This window comes from Saimiri boliviensis, chromosome 4 (assembly GCF_048565385.1).
Source record: "Saimiri boliviensis isolate mSaiBol1 chromosome 4, mSaiBol1.pri, whole genome shotgun sequence".
NCBI lineage: Eukaryota > Metazoa > Chordata > Mammalia > Primates > Cebidae > Saimiri > Saimiri boliviensis.
In genome coordinates this window covers 155,186,063-155,207,155 of record NC_133452.1, presented here as the reverse complement: position 1 = coordinate 155,207,155, position 21,093 = coordinate 155,186,063, and the positions used below count along the sequence as shown (strand labels likewise).

The 21,093-nt window shown below is 39.3% G+C and overlaps 1 protein-coding gene across 1 annotated transcript in view; it reads right to left on the bottom strand.

Annotated features, from left to right (window-relative positions):
- STMND1 (stathmin domain containing 1) overlaps nt 1-21,093 on the bottom strand; it is a 29,679-nt gene that overhangs the window by 5,784 nt on the left and 2,802 nt on the right. Inside the window, exons 2-3 of the mRNA XM_074397086.1 lie at nt 11,648-11,825; nt 5,087-5,232 (exon numbers count right to left, since the gene is read on the bottom strand). Of these exons, the coding sequence (XP_074253187.1) occupies nt 5,087-5,232; nt 11,648-11,825 (324 nt within the window). The remainder of the gene's footprint in view (nt 1-5,086; nt 5,233-11,647; nt 11,826-21,093) is intronic.

Below are 21,093 nucleotides of genomic sequence, written 5' to 3'. Positions count from 1 at the left end.
TTACTTCTTACACACACAGTGTATTCCTCAGAGCTTTCTTAATTAACTATTGACCAAGGGATGAACTTGTCTTCATTTTGTTCCCTTAAGGGAGTGCTGTGCATAGAATAGGCCAAAGCTTCCTGCAAAAGATCCCTTCATTCTTGCTTTATCAACGTTAGACCCCCTGGGGAAGGTCACTCTCATCATTAACTGGCATTATTGAGTCCTAGCTCAGCCAACTTCCTCCGCCTTAAAAATCTCTCCATGAGGTTCAATAAATAATGTTAGAGACTCTTATGCAATGTGAACAAACTCTCCGACTACACCACAGGTTACCAAATACAGAAGTCGCACAGAGAAGGGAATAAACTGACCAGACACAGAAGCCAATTGTGAATTCACAGAGTCTCAGGTAGGGAGACCCAGGACGTGCTAAGTGGCAGGGAGAAATGAATTTGGGATAAAAGATGAACTCAATAATACCTATGTGGATAAATGAGAGCCAACCGTATCTCTCTAAAGAGGTCTACACAAGTTCATACACATATTGACATATGTACATAAAACCAATGCTTGTTTACAATGTAGTCACTTAAGTCTCATTAGAATGTTTAAAAATACACTGAAAGATTCACTCAACAATCTGATACATAGCTTCTTAATCTTATATTTCTTACATATCGTTAATTTTTTTTTTTTTTTTTTTGTAGAAATGGAATCTCATCACGTTGCCCAGGCTGGTCTTGAACGCCTAGCCTCAAGGGAATGCTCCCAGCTTAGCCTCCTAAAGCACTAGGATTACAAATGTGAGCCACCATGCCTGGCACATTTTAACTTTTTTTTTTTCATTGTTTGGGTTTTTTGTTTGACAGTATCCCTCTTTCACCCAGGCTGGAATGCAATGGTGCAATCATGGCTCATTGCAGTCTTGACCTTCCAGGCTCAAGTGATCCTCCAGCCTCAGCCTCTTAAGGAGCTGGAACTACAGGTGCACACCACCATGCCCAGCTAATTTTTTGTAATTTTATTTTTGTAGAGACGGGGTTTTACCATGTTGCCCAGGGTGATCTCAAAATCCTGGGCTCAAGCCATCTGCTTGTCTTGGTCTCCCAAAGTGCTGGGATTACAGGCGTGTGCCACCGTGCCTGGCCTGATTTTAACTTTTAAGTAAACATAAAATATTCTAGCATAAACATTCTTGAAAGCTGGTTATCCAGAGAGCACTATGGAATTACTGCGGTATTCACCAGCAAGCTTATGATAAAAATTAAGAAAAAAGACAAAGGGGTTCTGTGGTGGACACAGATCCTCCCCTGGACCTCTAGGGAGAGACTGGCTTTCAGGGGATGCCCCTGATTTAGAAGGGGGAACTTCATGAAGGTGAACCCTCAATTTTCAACATCTTTATTCAATTTCACTCTATATAACTCAATGAAAGATAATGACCTGGCTAAGAAGCTGCCAGATCTACGTCTGAAATGCCCTTGTATTTAAATACGCTATTGGCCCACATAAGAAGTCTTATTTTTAAACTATTCTCCTTGGCTATATGGCTAGTTCAGTTGGTAGAGCATGAGACTCAAAGCATTTTCACATGTATTCTATTTTTCCCCTAATATTTTATTTAGAAGAATGTTTTTCCCTAGAGCAATGAAGAAATCATATTTATATGTCTGTTAAGATTCACCACATTTTAGTAACTGCTGACATCATAATATCTTTTTTTTTTTAACCATCCCTTTTTTTGCTTCCCTTGACTTCTTATTTTGTTATTAGCCAATTTTATCAGGTGTGGGTTTCAAAAAACTTATTAAATATTAGATAGTTCAAAGCATTATTATTAATAATTAATATCATCTAATAATATTTCCTTTCTTAATATGGTTCCCCCTCAGTCCTTCAATATTCATTCTCATCCTTTACATTGGCCTCATAACTCTTCCCAAAATATGCAAGACACCTGGTGTCTGGCACACATATGTTCTCAGCTACCCCTGAATTGCAAGGTTTTATCTGTGACACAGAAATTGCATCTCTTTTTTATTTCCTTAGGCTTCCTGAGTATAATCTTAGTTCCTATTCCTGAAATGGTATATTTTCAGGAATATTTCAGAGTTCTCTTTCACAATGAATAGGGAATCAGGAATGATTTCAAAAGCTTTAACCCTTCCCAGCTTTGGTAATGAATTTGAGAGCTTCGTGGACAGTTTTGGTGAACCTTCAGGGCAGTAGTTCTCAACTGGGGCTGCCGAAAGGAATTGCCTGGGAGCTTTCAGAAGGGTGAAAGCAGGGTCACACGCCCAGGCCGTGTGGTCAGAAGTGGGATCTAGACTCTGGGATGTCTGAAATATCCCCAGGTGACTCCAATGTACAGGTGGGTTAAGGACCACTGTTCTAGGTGTGTGTTGCTGCCTGGTCTGTTGCGAGACTGGCTTATGTTAGGATATCTTGGCCTAATACCAAAGCCAAAAAAAAAAAAAAAAAAAAAAAAAAAAAGAATTGTGCTATTCTGACAGCCTGCCACATTTAAATCCTTTTGAGAATGTTCTCAAAAACTATTCTATGCCCTTATAATATGAAAAGTAGTCTTCACCTTTGGTTCACTTAATGATGTTATTAAAAGTCCAGGCCATAGTTATTTTTTAAAAGGTGCATCTCTTTCACAAGGTAGTTTATATTAATTAAACTCGCAGGCTCCCTTGCAAGGTCTAGGTCAGAACTCATTCATCGCTGGCAACTGAATCACAGAGAATGTTTTAATGTGATTTCTACTGGCGTATGTATACATCAAGGTGTCTATAGCACTTCTCTTAAGAAGACATTGCTTAGCTCCTGGATGTTTCTATAATCTCTCTGTCTCCCCTCGGACTTGCTTTATTTTTTCCTTTTGACATGCTTTCTTTTTTTCTGACCCCTAGAGACCACCAACAGCTAGAAAAAAAAATTTCCTCTTCCCTTTGATATTAAAAACCTATCCTTCTTTCAGTACTTTCAAATAAGATAAGGCTCTCCAAAATGCCTTGTATCATGATAGCATTGTGCAAATGTAAATTGTCATTATGCTGGCATTATCTTTTCATTATATGATTCATTTTTACCTTCCTTTTCCCCTGCCCCTCACATCCTCTTATTATTGGCAGCCTGATAGTGTTATTCACAAGGTTTGGCAATCTCCTTTCCTTTCCCTCAAGTACTTTCTGCAGGATTTATTTTCCTTTTTCAAAAGAAAATTCCACTTTGGCTTTTATTCATGAGTTCTCAACATTCCCTATACAAAAAGAAGGAAATTAACTTTATTCAAACACTAAATGACTCAGTCGAGGTGGCAAATTTGATTTAAATAATGAGTTTCTAATTCCTAATGGACTGTTTTCCCTATGACACAGGAATAGACAACCATTAAGGAGCCTTTGGGGTAATTTCTGGTCTCTATTCCTGCCATTTCCTTTTCTTTCTTTTCTTTTTCATTCTTTTCCTCTGGCTTCTTTTCACTGTTGATTCTTTTTTTCACCTTCTCTCTTCTGCCTGTACTTCAAGGACTAGTGGTAATGCCTAGGAGCATTGGCTTTAAAAAACAAAACAAAACAAAACAAAAACCCAAAGAAGAAAACAAAATAACAGCAACTAAATCTGCTGTCTTCTTCACAAATTTATACAGAACTTATTTTATAATTCACAAGTCGGCCAATGGTGTGGCTCACGCCTGTAATCCCAGCACTTCAGGAGGCCAAGGTGGGCAAATCACCTGAGGTCGGGAGATTGAGACCAGGCTGGGCAACATGGTGAAACCCTGTTCTAAAAATACAAAAACTAGCTGGGCGTGGTGACGCATGTCTGTAATCCCAACTACTCGGGAGGCTGAGGCAGGGGAACTGCTTGAACCCGGGAGGCGGAGGTTGCAGTAAGCTGAGATTGTGCCACTGCACTCTAGCCTGGGCAACAGAGCAAGAATCTGTCTCAAAAAAAAAAAAAAAAAAAAAAAAAAAAAAAAAAAAAAAAAAAAAAAATTTAGAACTCTTGATTTAGCCAAGCTAGTTAAAATCAGAGTAAAAACATTATTCATGCTGAGGAAAAACTGTGACAGATAAATCAAGATAAATCAACAAACAAAAATAAAAGTACAGCAATTTCTAGAATTCTACTTAATTCCTCATGTTTGATTTTGGAGTGTGCATGTGGATAAATGTATAGCTATATGTGTTTTAGCTTTGGCATTTAGGCCTATTTATTTTCTTTTTTAAAGTTTTACCTTATTTTTAATTGACATGTAATTATACATATTTATAGGGTACGGTATGATGTTTTGATACATGTATAATGATCAAGTCAGGGTAATTAGCATATCCATTACCTAAAACACTTGTCAGGCCTATTTTCTTACTGAATAAATCAGAATTCAGTTTCTCATTTCTAATGAGCTGCACAATGCCTATTACACAGGCAATGTTCAAGAAAAATTGTTGAAAGAATTAAAGAAGGTTATTCAGTAGGGCCTATTATTTCTCAAATTTAGGAAAACCCAATATATGTTTTACTGGATTAAATAATCATTAATAATTAGAGCAGCTCCTGAGTCCGCAGAGAAGGATGGTGTATTAGTCTGTTCTCACATTGCTATAAGGAAATACCCGAGACTGGGTAATTTATAAAGAAAAGAGGTTTAATTGTTCTGCATGGCTGGAAAGGCCTTAGGAAACTTACAGTCATGGTAGAAGGCACCTCTTCACAAGGCAGCAGGAGAGAGAATGAGTACAAGCAGTGGAAATGCCAGACACTTATAAAACCATCAGATTTTTGAGACTCACTCACTATCAAGAGAATAGCATAGGGTAAACCACTTCCATGATTCAATAACCTCTACCTGGTCCCGCCCTTGACACCTGAGGATTACAATTCAAGGTGAGACTTGGGTGGGAGTACAGAATCAAACCATATGAGAAGGTGTGCAGAGATGTCGGGGGATCTTAAGAGAGAAAAATCTGACTTAAATAAATGCTGTCATTCGTATTGTAACTTGCATATGCTGGGAATAATGACTCATGATCAATCATACTCTATTGCTACTTTTAACTATAAGCTAATGTTAATTTAAAAAATTACTTGCCATGACATCATATGATTCTCCATTTCTAAGTACTTTGCTGTGGCTTTGTATTATTCCTTGAACAATTAGTTCCTCCAGGATATCTGATGACTTCTGTCGCTCTCGAATCTCTAGGGGTTGGGGTTTATTGATTAACCCACTGGTCACTAGGTTTACCAAAAAAGAAGAAAAGAAAAAGAAAGCAAAATTTAAGAATGAAGATTTTTTCAATCAAATGTTAAATGGATGCCTTATAAACCATGCTACTTAATTAGTTCTTAGTTTCAACACTTAATACGTTTCTATTATGTCTTTGTAATCATTTGAAGTTTAAATTCTTTATGTCCTTACAGAGTATACACAGCAACATAATATACTATTTACTTAGCAGATCACATATTAAGGTAACAAAAAGTTCTTTTGTGACAACACTTAAATACACTTGGGTAGGACAACACTGGTTTGCTGGACTAATTCTGAAGCTAAACCACAGCTAAGAATCAGATATTCTTTTGGTGATTCTTTGAGTTGTGGTTTGGTTTCCATGCTTTGTATACAAAGGATAAACAGTGTGATGTTGCCAAGAGACTTCTAGTTCTGCAACCCTAAGTTTATAATTACGCCATCTGCTAAGTCTACATAAGTAAAAGAATGCCTTTTTGAAAAGAGTCTTTGAACCAAATCAGAATTGGAGTTAGAGTGGTATCAGCTAAATATTCATTCGTGATTCTAAAAATGAGCACTGAAACAGTTTAGAGGGGAGTCTTTATAAGCCGCACTAATGAGAGAGGCTCTCCCATTACAAATCATTCAATTATATAAATAAGCAAATAGGCAGTCACGTTTATGCCATCACGTTATAAAATAAAGGGTACTGGCCTGTTGGGCCAAAGACAGTTTTGCTTTTCCTGTCGGTAACAGTGCAATGCGAAGTCTTGAGAAATGACCTATTGTCTATGCAGTCGTTATCAGGAAGTCCTGAGAGTAACCAAGTCCATTCCACTTAGTGGATGGCATCTTCCTATGAAAATTTCCTTCGTTCCTTCCACCCTTTCCTCCTTCCTTCCCTTCTTTCCTTCTTCCCTCCTTCCTCCCTCGCTTTCTTTCCTTTCTTTCTTTGTTTCTTCTTTCTCTTTCTTTTCTCTCTCTTCTTTCTCCCTTTCTTTCTCTTTCTTTCTTTCCTTTTTCTCCCTTTCATTCTCTCTCCTTCCTTCCTTTCCTTCCTTCCTTCCTTCCCTCCTTCCTTCCTTCCTTCCTTCCTTCCTTCCTTCCTTGTTTCACTCTTGTCACCCAGGCTGGAGTGCAATGGTGACATCTTAGCTCACTGCAACCTCTGCCTCCCAGGTTCAAGCCATTCTCCTGCTTTGGCCTCCCAAGTAGCTGGGACTACAAGCTCCCACCACCATGTCCAGCTGATCTTTGTATTTTTAGTCAAGAGGGAGTTCTACGATGTTGACCAGCCTGGTCTCGAACTCCTGACCTCAGGTGATCCACCTGTGTTGGCCCCCTAAAGTTCTGGGATTACAGGCCTAAGCCACTGCACCCAGAAAAAATTTCTAATCTCACTGGTTAGCAATGACAGCTTTCATGAATTTGTGCTGGGAAGATAACACACACACACACACACACACACACAGCACCCCCAGATGTCTCTCACTTCAGCATGTTAACCTTTTTGGTATAAGAGATTTCTAGGATTGGCCACTGCAAGTACCTCCAACAGTTTTCCTCTTATCTCAGTAACTATCCAGTGCTGTTTTCTACCCTTGCAAGTGTTTGAAATAGAGCTGCCACTCATTTTGCTCTGCACAGTGTTGGCACAGGTAGTAAAACATGTCATATGGGGAGGTCAACCAGAAACTTGAAACAATGGAGAAAATTTCAATGATAAGGTCAGCAGTGAATCCCCTTCAAGGAATTAGAATAATTTTTTTGGTTAGAAGGTGGCCTTGTCTGGAAAGGTCAAAAGAATAATAATTATTTAATGAGCACTTAGGCACCTGCACTACATTAAGTACCTGATACACTGTATGATATCAAATGCAAACATCAACTCTGAGAGTGATATTATCCCTATTTTATTGATTGATTGATCGATTGATTGAGACAGAGTCTTCCTCTGTTGCCAGGCTGGAGTGCAGTGGTGCTATCTCCGCCTCACTGCAGCCTCTGCCTGCTGGGTTCAAGCAATTCTGCCTCAGCCTCCTGAGTAGCTGAGATTACAGCCACGCACCACCACCCGCAGCTGATTTTTGTATTTTTAGTAGAGACGGGGTTTCACCATGTTGGCCAGGATGGTCTCGATCTCTTGACCTTGTGATCTGCCCACCTTGGCCTCCCAAAGTGCTGGATTACAGGCATGAGCCACTGCACCCAGCCCTATCCCATATGACAGAAGCTAATTAACTTGCTTAAGGTGACACAGGTGGCATGTGTGTTACCAAGGACTAAATCCTCATCTGCTTGGCTCTGACATGCCTGCTCTCAACTGTCCCACTGATCTCCTCCCAAATAGATGATGTAAGTAGATCCACTGTCAGAGGTTTGTTTCTCTCCCAGGATGCTCCTAAAAGGAATGCTATGTTTGACATCTGTCACTAACATAATAAAATTATTGTAATCATTCTAATTCATTCTTTTTAGAGTTCTCTAAAGTATTTGGCTTGGTATTTAGAGCAGCCAACTTATACAGAGATTCCTGGAATATGTCAGTCATTTCAACTAATTTTCATGCTTGCTTGGGACATTGGAGAACATTAGGAAATGTTTAAAAACCACGTTGTGCTTCTTTTTGATTAGAAAAGTAATAATGCATAGTTACTGGAGTAAATTTTAAAAATACGGAAACTGGTAAAAGATTTAAAAAATGCTGATACTTTCACCGCCCAGAGATCACCACTGTTAATATACAAAATTTTATTTTCATAAGTTTGACATCATAAGTTTATTTTATTTTCATGTCTGACATCCTACTGAACTTACAGTTTTGTTTCCTATCTAGCTAACATTTACATTAGCATTTTCTGATGCCCTTGGAAATTCTTCATAAGCATAAGTGTAAAAAGTGAAATTATGCAAGAAAACATGGGTGAATTCATCTTTTTTTTTGTTTGTTTCTTTTTTTATTTTATTTTATTTTATTTTATTGCATTTTAGGTTTCGGGGTACATGTGATGAACATGCAAGATTGTTGCATAGGTACACACATGGCAGTGTGGTTTGCTGCCTTCCATCCCCTCACCTGTGTCTGTCATTTCTCCCCATGCTATCTCTTCCCACTTGGTGAATTCATCTTTAACCTTCATGTAGGGAAGGTTTTCTAGCTGTGACTCAAAATCCAAATTGAATTTTAAGCATTTATAAATGTTACAAGATTAAGAAAAAAGCTTGTAAAGCAAAAATTCCCACAAACATAAAGAGTTGAATATAATGTACCTCCTAATTTGATGTATTAAGAGAGACACAATATCATTTTTGGTATTCTTGCTAAAAATGTGTAACCCTGGCTCACACCTGTATTCCCAGCACTTTGGGGGGCTGAGGAGGGAAGATCACCAGAGGTCAGGAGTTTAAGACCAGCCTGGCCAACAGGGCGAAATCCCATCTCTACTGAAAAAAAAAAAAAAAAAAAAAATTAGCTGAGTGTGGTGGCGGACACCTGTAATCTCAGCTAGTCAGAAGGCTGAGGGAGAGAGAATTGTTTCAACTGGGGAGGTGGAGGTTACAGTCAGCTGAGACTGCCACTGCATTCTAGCCTGGGTGACAGAATGAGACTCCGTCTCCAAAAAAAAAAAAATGCGTAACCCAAATCCAGTTGTGAGGAAAGCTCAAACAAACTCAAATTGATAAACATTCTGCAAAATAAATGCTTTATATTTTTCAAAAATATCAAGGTCATAAAAGACTAAGAAAAGCTGAGGAGTTGTTCAGATTAAAGAAGACTAAAGACCATATGATGACTAAATTAAACATGTGATCCTGGGTTAGACAGATCCTGAATCAAATATTCATTTATAAAGGACAGTTGTGAGACAATTGACAAAATTTGAATATGCGGTCTATAGGTGAGACAATAGTACTACATGAAAAGTAATTTCCTGATTTTGATCCTTGTACAGAGACTATGCAAAGAGCGTCCTTGTTTTTAGGAAATATACACTGGAGTTTGTGAAAGTAAAGTGGCATTATGTCTGTAACGTGCTCTCGGAAAAATATACTTGCATAAGGGGGGATATGAGAATTCAGTGTGGCAGAATGTTAACATTTTGGGAATCCGAGTGAAAGAATATAGGTGTTCTTTGTTTTTTGCACCTTTTCTTGAATCTGAATATACAAAATAAAAAGGTTTTTTAAAAAAGGAAACACTGGGAAATGTTAGTGTGAAACGTGGTAGTCTTAAGAAATATGCTCCACACAGCCAGGCGCAGTGGCCCATGCCTGTAATTCCAACACTTTGGGGGGCTAAGGCAGATAGATCACCTGAGGTCAGGAGTTCGAGACCAGCCTGGCCAACATGGTGAAACCCCGTCACTACTAAAAATACAAAAATTAGCCAGGTGTGGTGGCACATGCCTGTAATCCCAGCTACTAGGGAGGCTGAGGCAGGAGAATTGCTTGAATTTGGGAGGTGGAGTTGCAGTGAGCTGAGATCACGCCACTGCACTGCAGCCTCAGTGACACAGCAAGATTCTGTCTCAAAAAAAAAAAAAAAAAAAAGAAATACACTCTGCAGATTCGAAGAGCAGAGATGCAGAAAAGAGGATGCCAAGGGCTGAGATGTAGAGAGGAAACTGGGCAGAGGACACATAGAAAGTTCGGGATTCTAGGTCCTACCCACTCTGTGGTAAGATGCTTCCTGAGGACCCTTTGATGCTGCTGCATTTTGGAAACATCTGCTTTGGTGGCTGACTCCCTCCCTAGCTGCTCTCTCTCAAGACCCTTCTGCTTACCTCTCATCCTCTTCATGCCACCTTTAACACTGCACACACAGCTGGCAGCACTGACTGTCCTGGGTCCCCAGGTCACTGTCTGCCTGACGCTCTACAGTCTGTGACCAACACTGATATTAGTGCTCATGTTGCTCTCTAGAGGGAAGTTGTCTCAACAGAATTATTGGGAAAAAAAATGTATGTGTCAATTTAACACATAGAAGGGAGGGAGAGGCTGTTCCTGTGCTGCATTCCTCAGCCTCCTAGACATTCTCAGAGGTCATGCTGACTCCATCAGAACAGCAAGGAGAGGGCAAATATAAAATCTGTGATAACCTGAGTGTGCCAGGAAAAGTTCAAGAAATAGAATTGCGTGTATGAACCCATCAATTTTCCAGTCCCAAGTGCCTAGAGAAGAAACAATAGTGATGGTAAGTGAAAATTTTCACCCCTGAAATAAAACAGAGTACTTTTCCTTGAGGGCTGTGAAGTTCAATATGCTTCAAAGGCTGACTGAATATAAATAAGATGACTTAAATTGACACCAGGGGGTAACTCAAGTCAAGGGAAAACACACCATAGGAGAACCCACAGATAGTTTCTAGATAGCACAGTAAGTCATAACTACCTCTTCCACATTTCTGAAAGATTGTTTTATTGTATATTTGCTGATGATTTGGATGAAGAAAGGAAAAATAGTTTACTGTAGGTTTTATTCTTGCAAGTGTAGAATTTTCTCTTTGTAGGATATGATAAATTCCTCTTCAAAGGTTTTAGCCTGTAAATTGTTACGTACAATGAGTTCTGAGGCCCTCTCCAAAGAACCAATGTAACAGTATGTTCAGCTCCCCTGTTCTTTGCTCTCCATTTTAAAGTTTAACTTCCTGGTTCTCTTTGCCCCCTTACCCCTAGTTTTAGTAACAACTTTTCAGCCAGTTCTAATCAGTAGTTCACATCTGTTCTCCTGATCACCTGCTTTGACCTGACTCACCTTTAGTTACCTGTTCTGTGACCTTCCTTCCCACCAAACTGCTCATCCTGCCACTCTGGCTCATGTCCCTGCTCCCTTTAAAATAGCCAATCGGAATTAGCTTAGACTTTGCTGTCCAACCCTCGCCAGTTGGGGAATGACACATCATTAGGGGTTATCTGCATCAGGGATAAGAACCCCTCCTTCCCCTCCCCTGTTCAGGTGTGTGCTCACCTTTGCTCCATCTGTGAGACACATCCTTCCATAGAAGTAAATTGCCTTGCTGAGAAAACTTACATTTGAGTGCTATCTGTGGCACTGAAAATTTACACATAACGCCTTGGAAAGATGTTATCACAGTTCACAGTTAAATTCCTTTGAACTGTGCAAGTCCTATTCCTAAAGTCTAGCCCTAAGTCCCAATAAAGCCTTAGGTTTTTTTTTTTTTTTTTTAAGATGGTCTTAATTACTTCATTGACAAGAAGATTAATGGTTAGCATTATTTACTTACATAATGAAGGCCTAAGGCTAAATTCTAATGTTTCAGAGATAAAAACATTGCCATTGAAAGTACTTCATGGCCCAGAAAGCAGTGATAAAAGGAACTCGGAATATACATTGTAAACGTATTTAGAGGAACAGTATTTTGTGAAGATCTACATGAATGGAGGCCAGGGAGGTTACCTGAATTTCCTCGTCTGTTTCTTTCACTAGGAGATGGAGAATTTTCTAAAATGGTTCCAGGTAAGCTTCCCATCTGGACTTGTCCCAGGCCTTCTGCAATGTCCACAGTATTCTTGGTCAGAACAGCTTCCATCTGGGGGCTGCAATTCTCCCCAGAATGAGACACACTGACATCAGCCTGTGAAAAGGGAACAGCTTTGTTAGAGTCAAGGTTTCTTGGTAAATAAAAACAGTGTTGCAGGGTCTGCTTTGTGAATATTTAGCCAGCTAGTATCTGTGGTAGGCTGTATACTACACAGAAAGCCATAGATTGGGGTCTCCAATTCCCGGGGTCACAGATCAGGACTGGTCCACGGCCTGTTAGAAACCAGGCTGCAGAGCAGGAGGCAAGTTGCAGAAGCTTCCTTCCTAGCCAGAGAAGCTTCCTCTGTATTTACAGCTGCTCCCCATCACTTGCGTATTACCACCTGAGCTCTGCCTCCTGTCAGATCAGCAGTGATGTTAGATTCTCATAGGAGCACAAGCCTATTGTGAACTGCACTTGCAAGGGATCTAGCTTGCATGCTCCTTACAAGAATCTAAAGCCTGACGATCTGTCACTGTCTCTCATCACCCCCAAATGGGACTGTCTAGTTGCAGGAAAACAAGCTCAGGCAGGGCTCCCACTGATTCTACATTATGGTGAGTTGTATAATTATTTCATTATATATTACAATGTATTCATAATAGAAATAAAGTGCATAATAAATGTAATGCTCTTGAATCATCCTGAAGCCATCCCCCCAACCAGTGTTGGGGGAAACATGTCTTCCACAAAACTGGTCTCTGGTGCCAAAAAGGTTGGTGACCACTGTTCTAAGGCACTAAATTTGTGTAAATTGGCTATAGCAGTAATAGAAAACTAAGATAGTATCTAATAGGCATCTACCAGGTACAAGCTACTCTGCTGAGCATTCTGGAGGATACCAAGAAAAACAAGCATTCATCACTGAGTGTGAGAGTAGAGGTACGATGTATTAAAACAATTATTAATAATGAAGCTATATTATTTTTGCCAATTAAAAACGTAATACAGGCCAGATGTGGTGGTTCATGCCTGTTAACTCCAGTACTTTGGGAGGCTGGGGCAGGAGGATCGCTGTAGCCCAGGAGTTTGAGACCAGCCCGGGAAAGATGGCAAAACCACATCTCAAAAAAAAAAAAAAGAATCATGCAGATTTCACTGTAAAAACAACTAACTAATATAAAAGAGAATTGTAATGGTCAGTTTTATGCATCACCTGGGCTAGGCTATAGTAACTAGTTATCCTGTCAAACACAAATCTAGGTGTTACTGTAGTTTGTAGATGTGGTTAATATTTATAATCAATTGACTTTAAGTAAAGGAGATTATCTCTGATGATCTGGATAGATCTCATCCAGTCAATTGAAAGTCATTAAGAGTAGAACTGAGCTCTTCCTGAGGAAGAGGAGATCTGCCTGTGAATTGCAGCTTCATCTCCAGCCTGTTCTTTTTGACCGCCTGCCCTATCCTATGGATTTTGATTTTCCTAGCCAGCCTTCATGACTGTATCAGCCAATTCCTTACAATTTACCTATCTCCTTATCTATCTATCCATCTATCCTACTGATTCTTTCCCTCTGGTAGAACCTTGATTGATAGAGAAACACAATAGAAAATAAGAAAGACTATCCTCTAGACAGAAGCACTATTACCGTTTTGTATATCATTGCCCAGATGTATTTGCTCACATAATCTTTAAAAATAAACTGGAACTGGCCAATGAGCACATGAGAAGATGTTCAATATTATTAATCAGTAGGGGAATGCAAACCACAGTGAGATACCACTTCATATCCCTGGGATTGCTATAATGAAAATGACACACAATAAGAAGTGTTGGTGAGGATGTGGAGAAACTGGAACCCTCATACGTTGCTGTGCAAATGTGAAATGGTGCAACGCTTTCCAAAACACTTTGAGAGCTCTTCAAAAATTAGTTACCACGTGACCCAGACATTTCACCCCTAAGTATGTACCCAAGCAAAATAAAAACATCTGTTCTTGCAAAAACTTACACACAACTGTTCACAATCATTATTTATAATACCCCAAAAGTGGAAACAAGCCAGGTGTCCATCAGCTGATGAATACATCAATAAAATGTGGTAAGTTATCCAAAGGAATATTATTTGGCAAGAAAAAGAAATTTTAATGTCACTGACATATGTTGCAACATAGATACTTGGAAATACTATGCTAAGTGAAAAAAGCCAATCGTAAAGGCCATTCATATTCAGAATAGGCAAATTTACAGAAACATAAAATAGATTTAGCAGTTGCTGAGGGTGGGGGAAGCAAGGATTGACAGTTAATGGGTAGTCATTTCTTTGCAGAGGGCAAAAATGTTCTAAAATTAGATTGTGGTAATGGCTGTCAACTGTACATTTTAAATGGATGCTAAGGTTTGAATGTGTTCCTCTCAAATTCAAATGTTAGCAATGTGATAATATTAACAGGTAAGATCTTTAAAAGTTGATCAGGGCATGCCAGCTCCTCCCTCATTAATGGGATTAAGGTATTTATCAACAGAGTCTCTTCATTAACTTATTCTGCTTTTCCGCTATGTGAGGACAGAAGAGTAGCCCTCACCAATCGAACTTTCCATTGCCTTGATCTTGGACTTCTTATGAGAAAGAAATTTCTGTTCTTTATCACTTATCAAGTCCATGGTATTCTGTTATAGTAGCACAAACAGACTTAAGACAGTAGGTGAATCATGTGAATTATATTTCAATAAAGCTGTTTTAAAAATAAGACTAATTACATAAAAAATATATTTCTGTAACCTGCTTAGCATTATACAAAAAGCATTTACCTATGTCAACATACATAGATCTACCTCTATTTAGTGATAAGAAGTAGCCACTTATCTGATGATGGCATTGTAGCTCATTATGTAACTATGCCGCAATGTATTTAACCAAGTCCTACTGAAGGCTATCTAGGTGTCTCTAACTTTTCAATACTAAAAACTGTGTTGGAATAATATCTGTGAGTATACATCACTGGGAACCTGTGAACCCATCCAATCATTCCATAAGAATAAACTTCTAGATGTGGATATGCTGGGTCTAAGTATATGCACATTTTATATTTATATGTGTTTCCATAAGGCTCTCCATAAATACTGCACTAATTTATAATCCCACCTTCTCCTTTCTAGGGTGTCTGTTTCTTCAAGCCACAATTTCATTCCTTGTAAACAGGTCAAAACAAAGCATAAAAATGGCCTCTCTGTGATTTAGTAAACCATTGATGACAAAATGCTGGTCTGTGTTAAATTTCTCACAGTTTCACAGCAAAATAAGAACAATGTAATGAGTTTTTCACAAAGCTGAATTAATTCAGTTTAAAGAACTGTCATTTATTTTTAGAGTAAGTACATTTTAAATGTTAATGTGCTCAGAAGAAACTTTTATCATGTCTCCCCTGAACTACCATGTCGTCTCTCTCCGGGTGCTGACCCTCCTTCCGCACCAGCTTCCCACTTCTCATTTCCATGGATGTTAGCAACGTCTTCTCCATCTAAGACACATATACCAGAGGAAGTCTCCTCAGTGTCTCCAGAAGAGATAAGAACACAAGCATCTTCCACTCAGTAATGTCTTCCCAGGATTCTCTTAATGTCATTTTTTTTTTCCAGACAGTCTTGCTGTTGCTCAGGCTGGAGTGCAGTGTCTCGATCTCGGCTCACTGCAATCTTCGCCTCCTGCATTCAAGCAATTCTCCTGCCTCAGCCTCCCAAGTAGCTGGGATTACAGGGCCGCACCACCATGTCCAGCTAATTTTTGTATTTTGAGTAGAGGCGGGGTTTCACCATGTTGGCCAGGTGGATCTCGAACTCCTGACCTCAAATGATCTGCCCTCCTTGGCCTCCCAACGTGCTAAGATTACAGGAATGAGCCACTGAGCCCGGCCTCTTTTAATGTCTATTGATTTTACTTTTTGGCCCAAGGGATGCTTTTCTTTCCTGTCAAGTCTTTGAAGGGCCTCAGGACTCTGCCCTCCACTTCCCACTATATTTTTTTAGAGACAGGGTCTCCATCTGTTGCCCAGGCTGGGGTGCACTGGCTATTCACAGGCACAATCAAAGTGCACTTGCCCTTAAACTGGATTCAAGCAATCTTCCTGTCTTGGTCTCTCCAGTAGCTAGGACTACAGGCACATGATGCTATGCCCAGTCTCCCACTCTCTGCAGCAAAGTCCTGTACTGTGGTAAAAGTTTGTATCTTGTTGGAGGTAGCAAAAGGTATGAAAGAAGGAAAAAAATGCCTGAATTGGTTCTTAATAAATGAGCTTCCAGTGGACAAGGAGAAAAGGACATTCTAGGCAGAGGAAAAGCATACACAAGACAGGAAAATGAAACCATAGGGTGCGTCTAGGAACATGAATTCCTCCGGCGTACCAGAAACAGATTGGGGTAGATCGTGGAAGGTGTTGAGGTGAAAAAGGGAAGTATTTTGTGACAAGGAAAGGAGATTGATTCTATTTTGAATGCAATAGGAATCCTGTGTAGAATTTTTATCCTGGAAATAAATGAAAATCATCAGGAAGGTTTTCTAGAAAAATTGCTCTTGGGTTAGCGCAACAAGAGTGGATGGAAGGAACAGAACAGGGCGATCACTTGCAATTATTGCCATTGTCCAGGTGAGAAGTGATAAAACCTGAGAAAAGATGGTAGCAGGGAAAATGGGGGGAAGAAGTGGGTCCAGAAATATTAGAGAGTACACTGTGAGAATCAACCTCTCAGAGCTTCAGTCTGAAGATGGGAGGTCCTTCTGGCTCTAAAATTATGACTCTAGGCAAGAAACATTTTCTTGAAGAGAAATGAATTAAAAATAAGACCTTGTCATGAAACTCCCGGTATTTTCACAGTAAAAGCCAAACAGAATTTTAAAAAGTATACAAATACGTCTAACCACTTTCTGGAATTACTCTAACCTTTGAAGTTCCTCAGAGGCTAAGTAGAAATTGCAATGGCTAGGTTATGGTGGTGTCTGTCACGATCAGGTTTTCCCAATTCAGTTAGGGATTCCTGCATGCTGGTAGTGGGACTTACATAGCTTCTTACCACTGTGTTTACACAAAATGGTAACTCCAGCTAAACCACTATCACTTCATTGTGTTGAGGGTTAATTAGTTCTGTGTCTCAGGGCTACATGGGAAATCATGAAAAACCAACCAACCAAACAAGAAAGTAATAAAAAACTCAGTGGATCTGAAATAGGAATTGGCACAAGGAGAAAGCCTAAGCAATGATGTGCTTTTTTTCCCTCTGTCTCCTTTCATTCGTCTTTCTTCATGGACACAGTTACTGCCCATGCAGACAGTGCAGAGTAAGCAGACCCATGAAAGGAGTCTTTAGATACAACACACTACATGTAATACATGTTGCATATGTTATATATATGTGTGTGTGGGTTTTTTTTTTTTTTGAGGTGGAGTTTCACTCTTGTTGCCCAGGCTGGAGTGCAATGGTGTGATCTCGGCTCACTGCAACCTCTGCCTCTCGGGTTCAAGCGATTCTCTTGCCTCAGCCTTTCAAGAGGCTGGGATTACAGACACATGCCACCACACCCAGCTAATTTTGTAGTTTTAGTAGAGATGGGGTTTCTCCATGTTGGTCAGGCTGGTCTTGAACTCCTGACCTCTAGTGATCTGCCTACCTCAGCCTCCCAAAGTGCTGAGATTGCAGGCAGCCTCCCAAAGTGCTGAGATTGCAGACCTGAGCCACGGTGCCCGGCCATGTGTGTGTGTGTTTTATATGTATATAAAACATGTAACAAAAGAAAAGAAGATTGGGAGGCCAAGGCAGGCAGATCACCTGAGGTCAGGAGTTCGAGACTAGTCTGGTCAATGTGAAGAAATGTCATCTCCAACAAAAATTAGCCGGGTGTGGTGGCAGGCGCCTGTAATCCCAGCTACTCAGGAGGCTGAGGAAGGAGAAAAACTTGAACTCAAGAGGCAGAGGTTGCAGTGAGCTGAGATCATGCCACTGTACTCTAGCCCGGGTAACAGTGAAACTCCATCTCCATCTCAAAAAAAAAAAAAGTAATAAAGAAAGAAAAGGAAGGAGATCCTATCTGATGCTCACAGTACATGCTAACGGTAAAGATGCACATTACGTAAGTCATGTTGAACACTCTTTTCTTTCTTTCGAAATAAACGACTAGAAGCCAATATCTGCAGTGACAGTAAAACAAGTATTTTCACAAGTTTATTTTGGTTTGCAGATGCATCATTTTTTGAACCTACAGAAGTACTGAGTTACAAACAAGGTCAGGTTTCGTCATTTCCAAGTGGAGACTCTTGGACTTTTTCCAAATGAAAAAATTTAATGATTTAATAATAGTAACAACAACAACAGCAAAAGTGTCCACATTGGAATTGAGAGCAAATTTGAATATTTTCAGTCTAAACGAGGGCTTTTCACAAAGACTTTCTGTATATTACAACTTGGAATAGATTTAAATACCACAACCTCAGTGACCTCACAACTGTGTTATCAAAGTTACTATAACTACTTGGATTTGGAATCCAGGCCTTAGCAAGGATCTCTACCCATCTGTTCTTATTTAGAGACAGTCTGCCTTTGAGCTCCGCTAGTGACCAAAACCTAAATTGTAGCAGACAAAACACACTCTTTTAGCATGTAAAAACATAAACCAGCCTTCAGTTTCCAGAGCAGAAATGGAAGGTTCTTCTCTTTTGAAAACTCAGAATGTCTTTCAAACATCTTACCCATGTGCAACACATTCTGGAAATTTTATCCCAATTTCATAATGAGTGTAGACTTGAGAACAGACATAGTTTAAAGACTAGACATATTTATAAGTTAATTAGATCTATGCCTCCGAGGGATATGGTAGTGTTCTTGTTCTATACATACATGCAGAATTTATTTTTCACACCAATAAGAAGTATACCTGCATTAACCCTGGGCAACATGGTGAAACTTCTCCACAAACTATCGAAAGTTAGCCAGGTGTGGTGGCTCCTGCCTGCACTCCCAGCTACTCAGCAGGCTGAGGTGAGAGGCTCTCTTGAGCCAGGGGAGGTTGAACCATCATCACACTACTGCACTTCAACTTGGGTGACAGAGTGAGACCCTGTCTGAAGAAGAAAGAAGTAGAAGAGGAGGAGGAAGAAGAAGAAAGAAGAAGACAGAGGAGGAGGAGGAGGAGAAGGAGGAGGAGGAGGAGGAGGAGGAAGAGGAGAAGAAGTTTGCTTGCATTATTATATGGGTAATGGTACTTGGGTACTTGAGGAGGGGAAGAGATGGTGAGTGGAAGATTCTATCTTTTCCTTGGGAAGAAGTTGCAGATAAGTACAGATTCAATGTGTTTCTACATTTCGATCAACTTTATTTTATACCTCAGTGTCTTGGAGATAAAATTTTTTATCGATTTTAGGTAGAATTTAAAAGTTGTAAATTATAAGCTAACAGCTATGCAAAGAAATCATCAGCATTCCCGAAAAGGTATTGCTTTTAACTATGGACGTGTGGTTTTTTTGTTTGTTTGTTTGTCTGTTGTGGGTTATTTGTTTTTTGGTCTGGATCTACTACATTTGTTCTATAGCTTTTGGGAAACATATTTACCAAACAGCTTGAAGGGAATAATTTGTCAAGGCACCCTGGAGCTAAAACCTTCTTAAGTCAGAGTATTAGCAGATGTATTTTATGAATATACTTGTCTGTAGACATATAGGAAGAGTTTCTTCAAAATTTGATTTTTTTTCTAGTTTACTTTTAGTAAGTGTAATTATAAATAGCAACTATCCAAACATTCAGAAATACAATGGCTTAAAAAGTTGGATTTTAAGAAGTAATATACCTTCCTTTACTGACAATCAACTAGAATTTTCTTATCAGGTATTAGGAAACAAACTGTGCAGGGTCCTTGGAGACCACAGATTCCAATGCAGCCTTTTTTCTTTTGTAACATGCAAGGAATTTTGAGTTATTCACATAGAAGAAAAATATTTCTCCAACTAAGAAAAGTTTCCTATGCTTTTCTTATTATTATGCATTATTTTATTTCTGTAGCTTCTCACCCATTTAGATTAAAGAAAAAGCAAAGGGGAAGTATGTATATAGATCTCAAGAAATTTAATTTAGAATATTTTAAAGTCATGTTACTAAGAAATATAAATATTTCATTCAAGCAAACACGTTTATTTCATTTTAAAGATCCTGCTGAACTACTGAACCCTAAGCCTTATGCATTCATGAAAGTTGTAAAAGAAACTATTACTATTCCAATATCTATAGTGTTTTGTTAATAATAATCATACCTTTCCCAGATCAGATTTCCAAAGTCAAGTGCTTGGGGCTAGGAAAGAAGGTATATGCAGGAGTTGACTCTCAGTCTATTTTCAGGTTATTTTAAACTTGAATTTCCTCCTTGCAGACTGTCATTAGTCTAGTTATGCTACTAGGAGACAAGATGACACTAAGGAATCTTGAAACCAGGAGGGACATGCAGTCACTCAAGAAACATTCATTAGTGCCTGATCTGTGTCATGTAATTGTAGTGAGAACTGGAGATATAAAGATTAAAAAACAGTTCCTGTCCTCAAGGAGGTAACCACACAGGATGAAATGCAAACCTAGAAACAAATAAATACAATAAAATGCCTTGAAATATGATAGGAGAAGGTATAAGATCAACCCTGCCAGCATGGTGGCACAGGTTGGGGGTGGGAGGTTCAGGAGGAGTGACCTTGAATGTTGTGAAAAATGAGTACACATTTGTTGTGTGGCCCAGGAGAGGAAGAAGGAAAAATCTGGAAGGAGAGGAAACAGCAGGTGCAAAGGCATGGAGCTAGGGACAGAATGCGCTTGGGGAACAAGTCCTAAGGTTTGTCTACAGTGTGGGAATAGACAAGACTAGAGGAATTAGCAGAAGTCAGCTCCAGGATGGGCTAGGACAGCAGCCTACATAAGGATTGAGGATTTTATCTTATATAATCATTGAAACCACTTATTCTGCATCAGGCACTGGTATGAGCACTTTACATGTATTAAGTCATTTAATCCTCACAATAACTCTACAAAATAAGTACAGTCATACCTAGCATTAGTGGGGGATTGGTTCCAGGACCTCCCTTGGATACCAAAACCCATGGATGTTCAAGTCCTTTATAGAAAATGGTGTAGTATTTGCATATAATCCATGCACATGATTCTGTATACTTAAAATCATCTACAGATTACTCATAAATGCCTAAAACAATGTTAATGCTACATAAATAGTTGTTGTACTGTATGTTTAAGGCACAATAGCAATAAAAAGTCTGTACATGTTCAGTACAGTTTTTAAAATATTTTTCATCTATGCTTCTTGTATCCCTGAATGTGGATCCCACAGATACAGAAGTC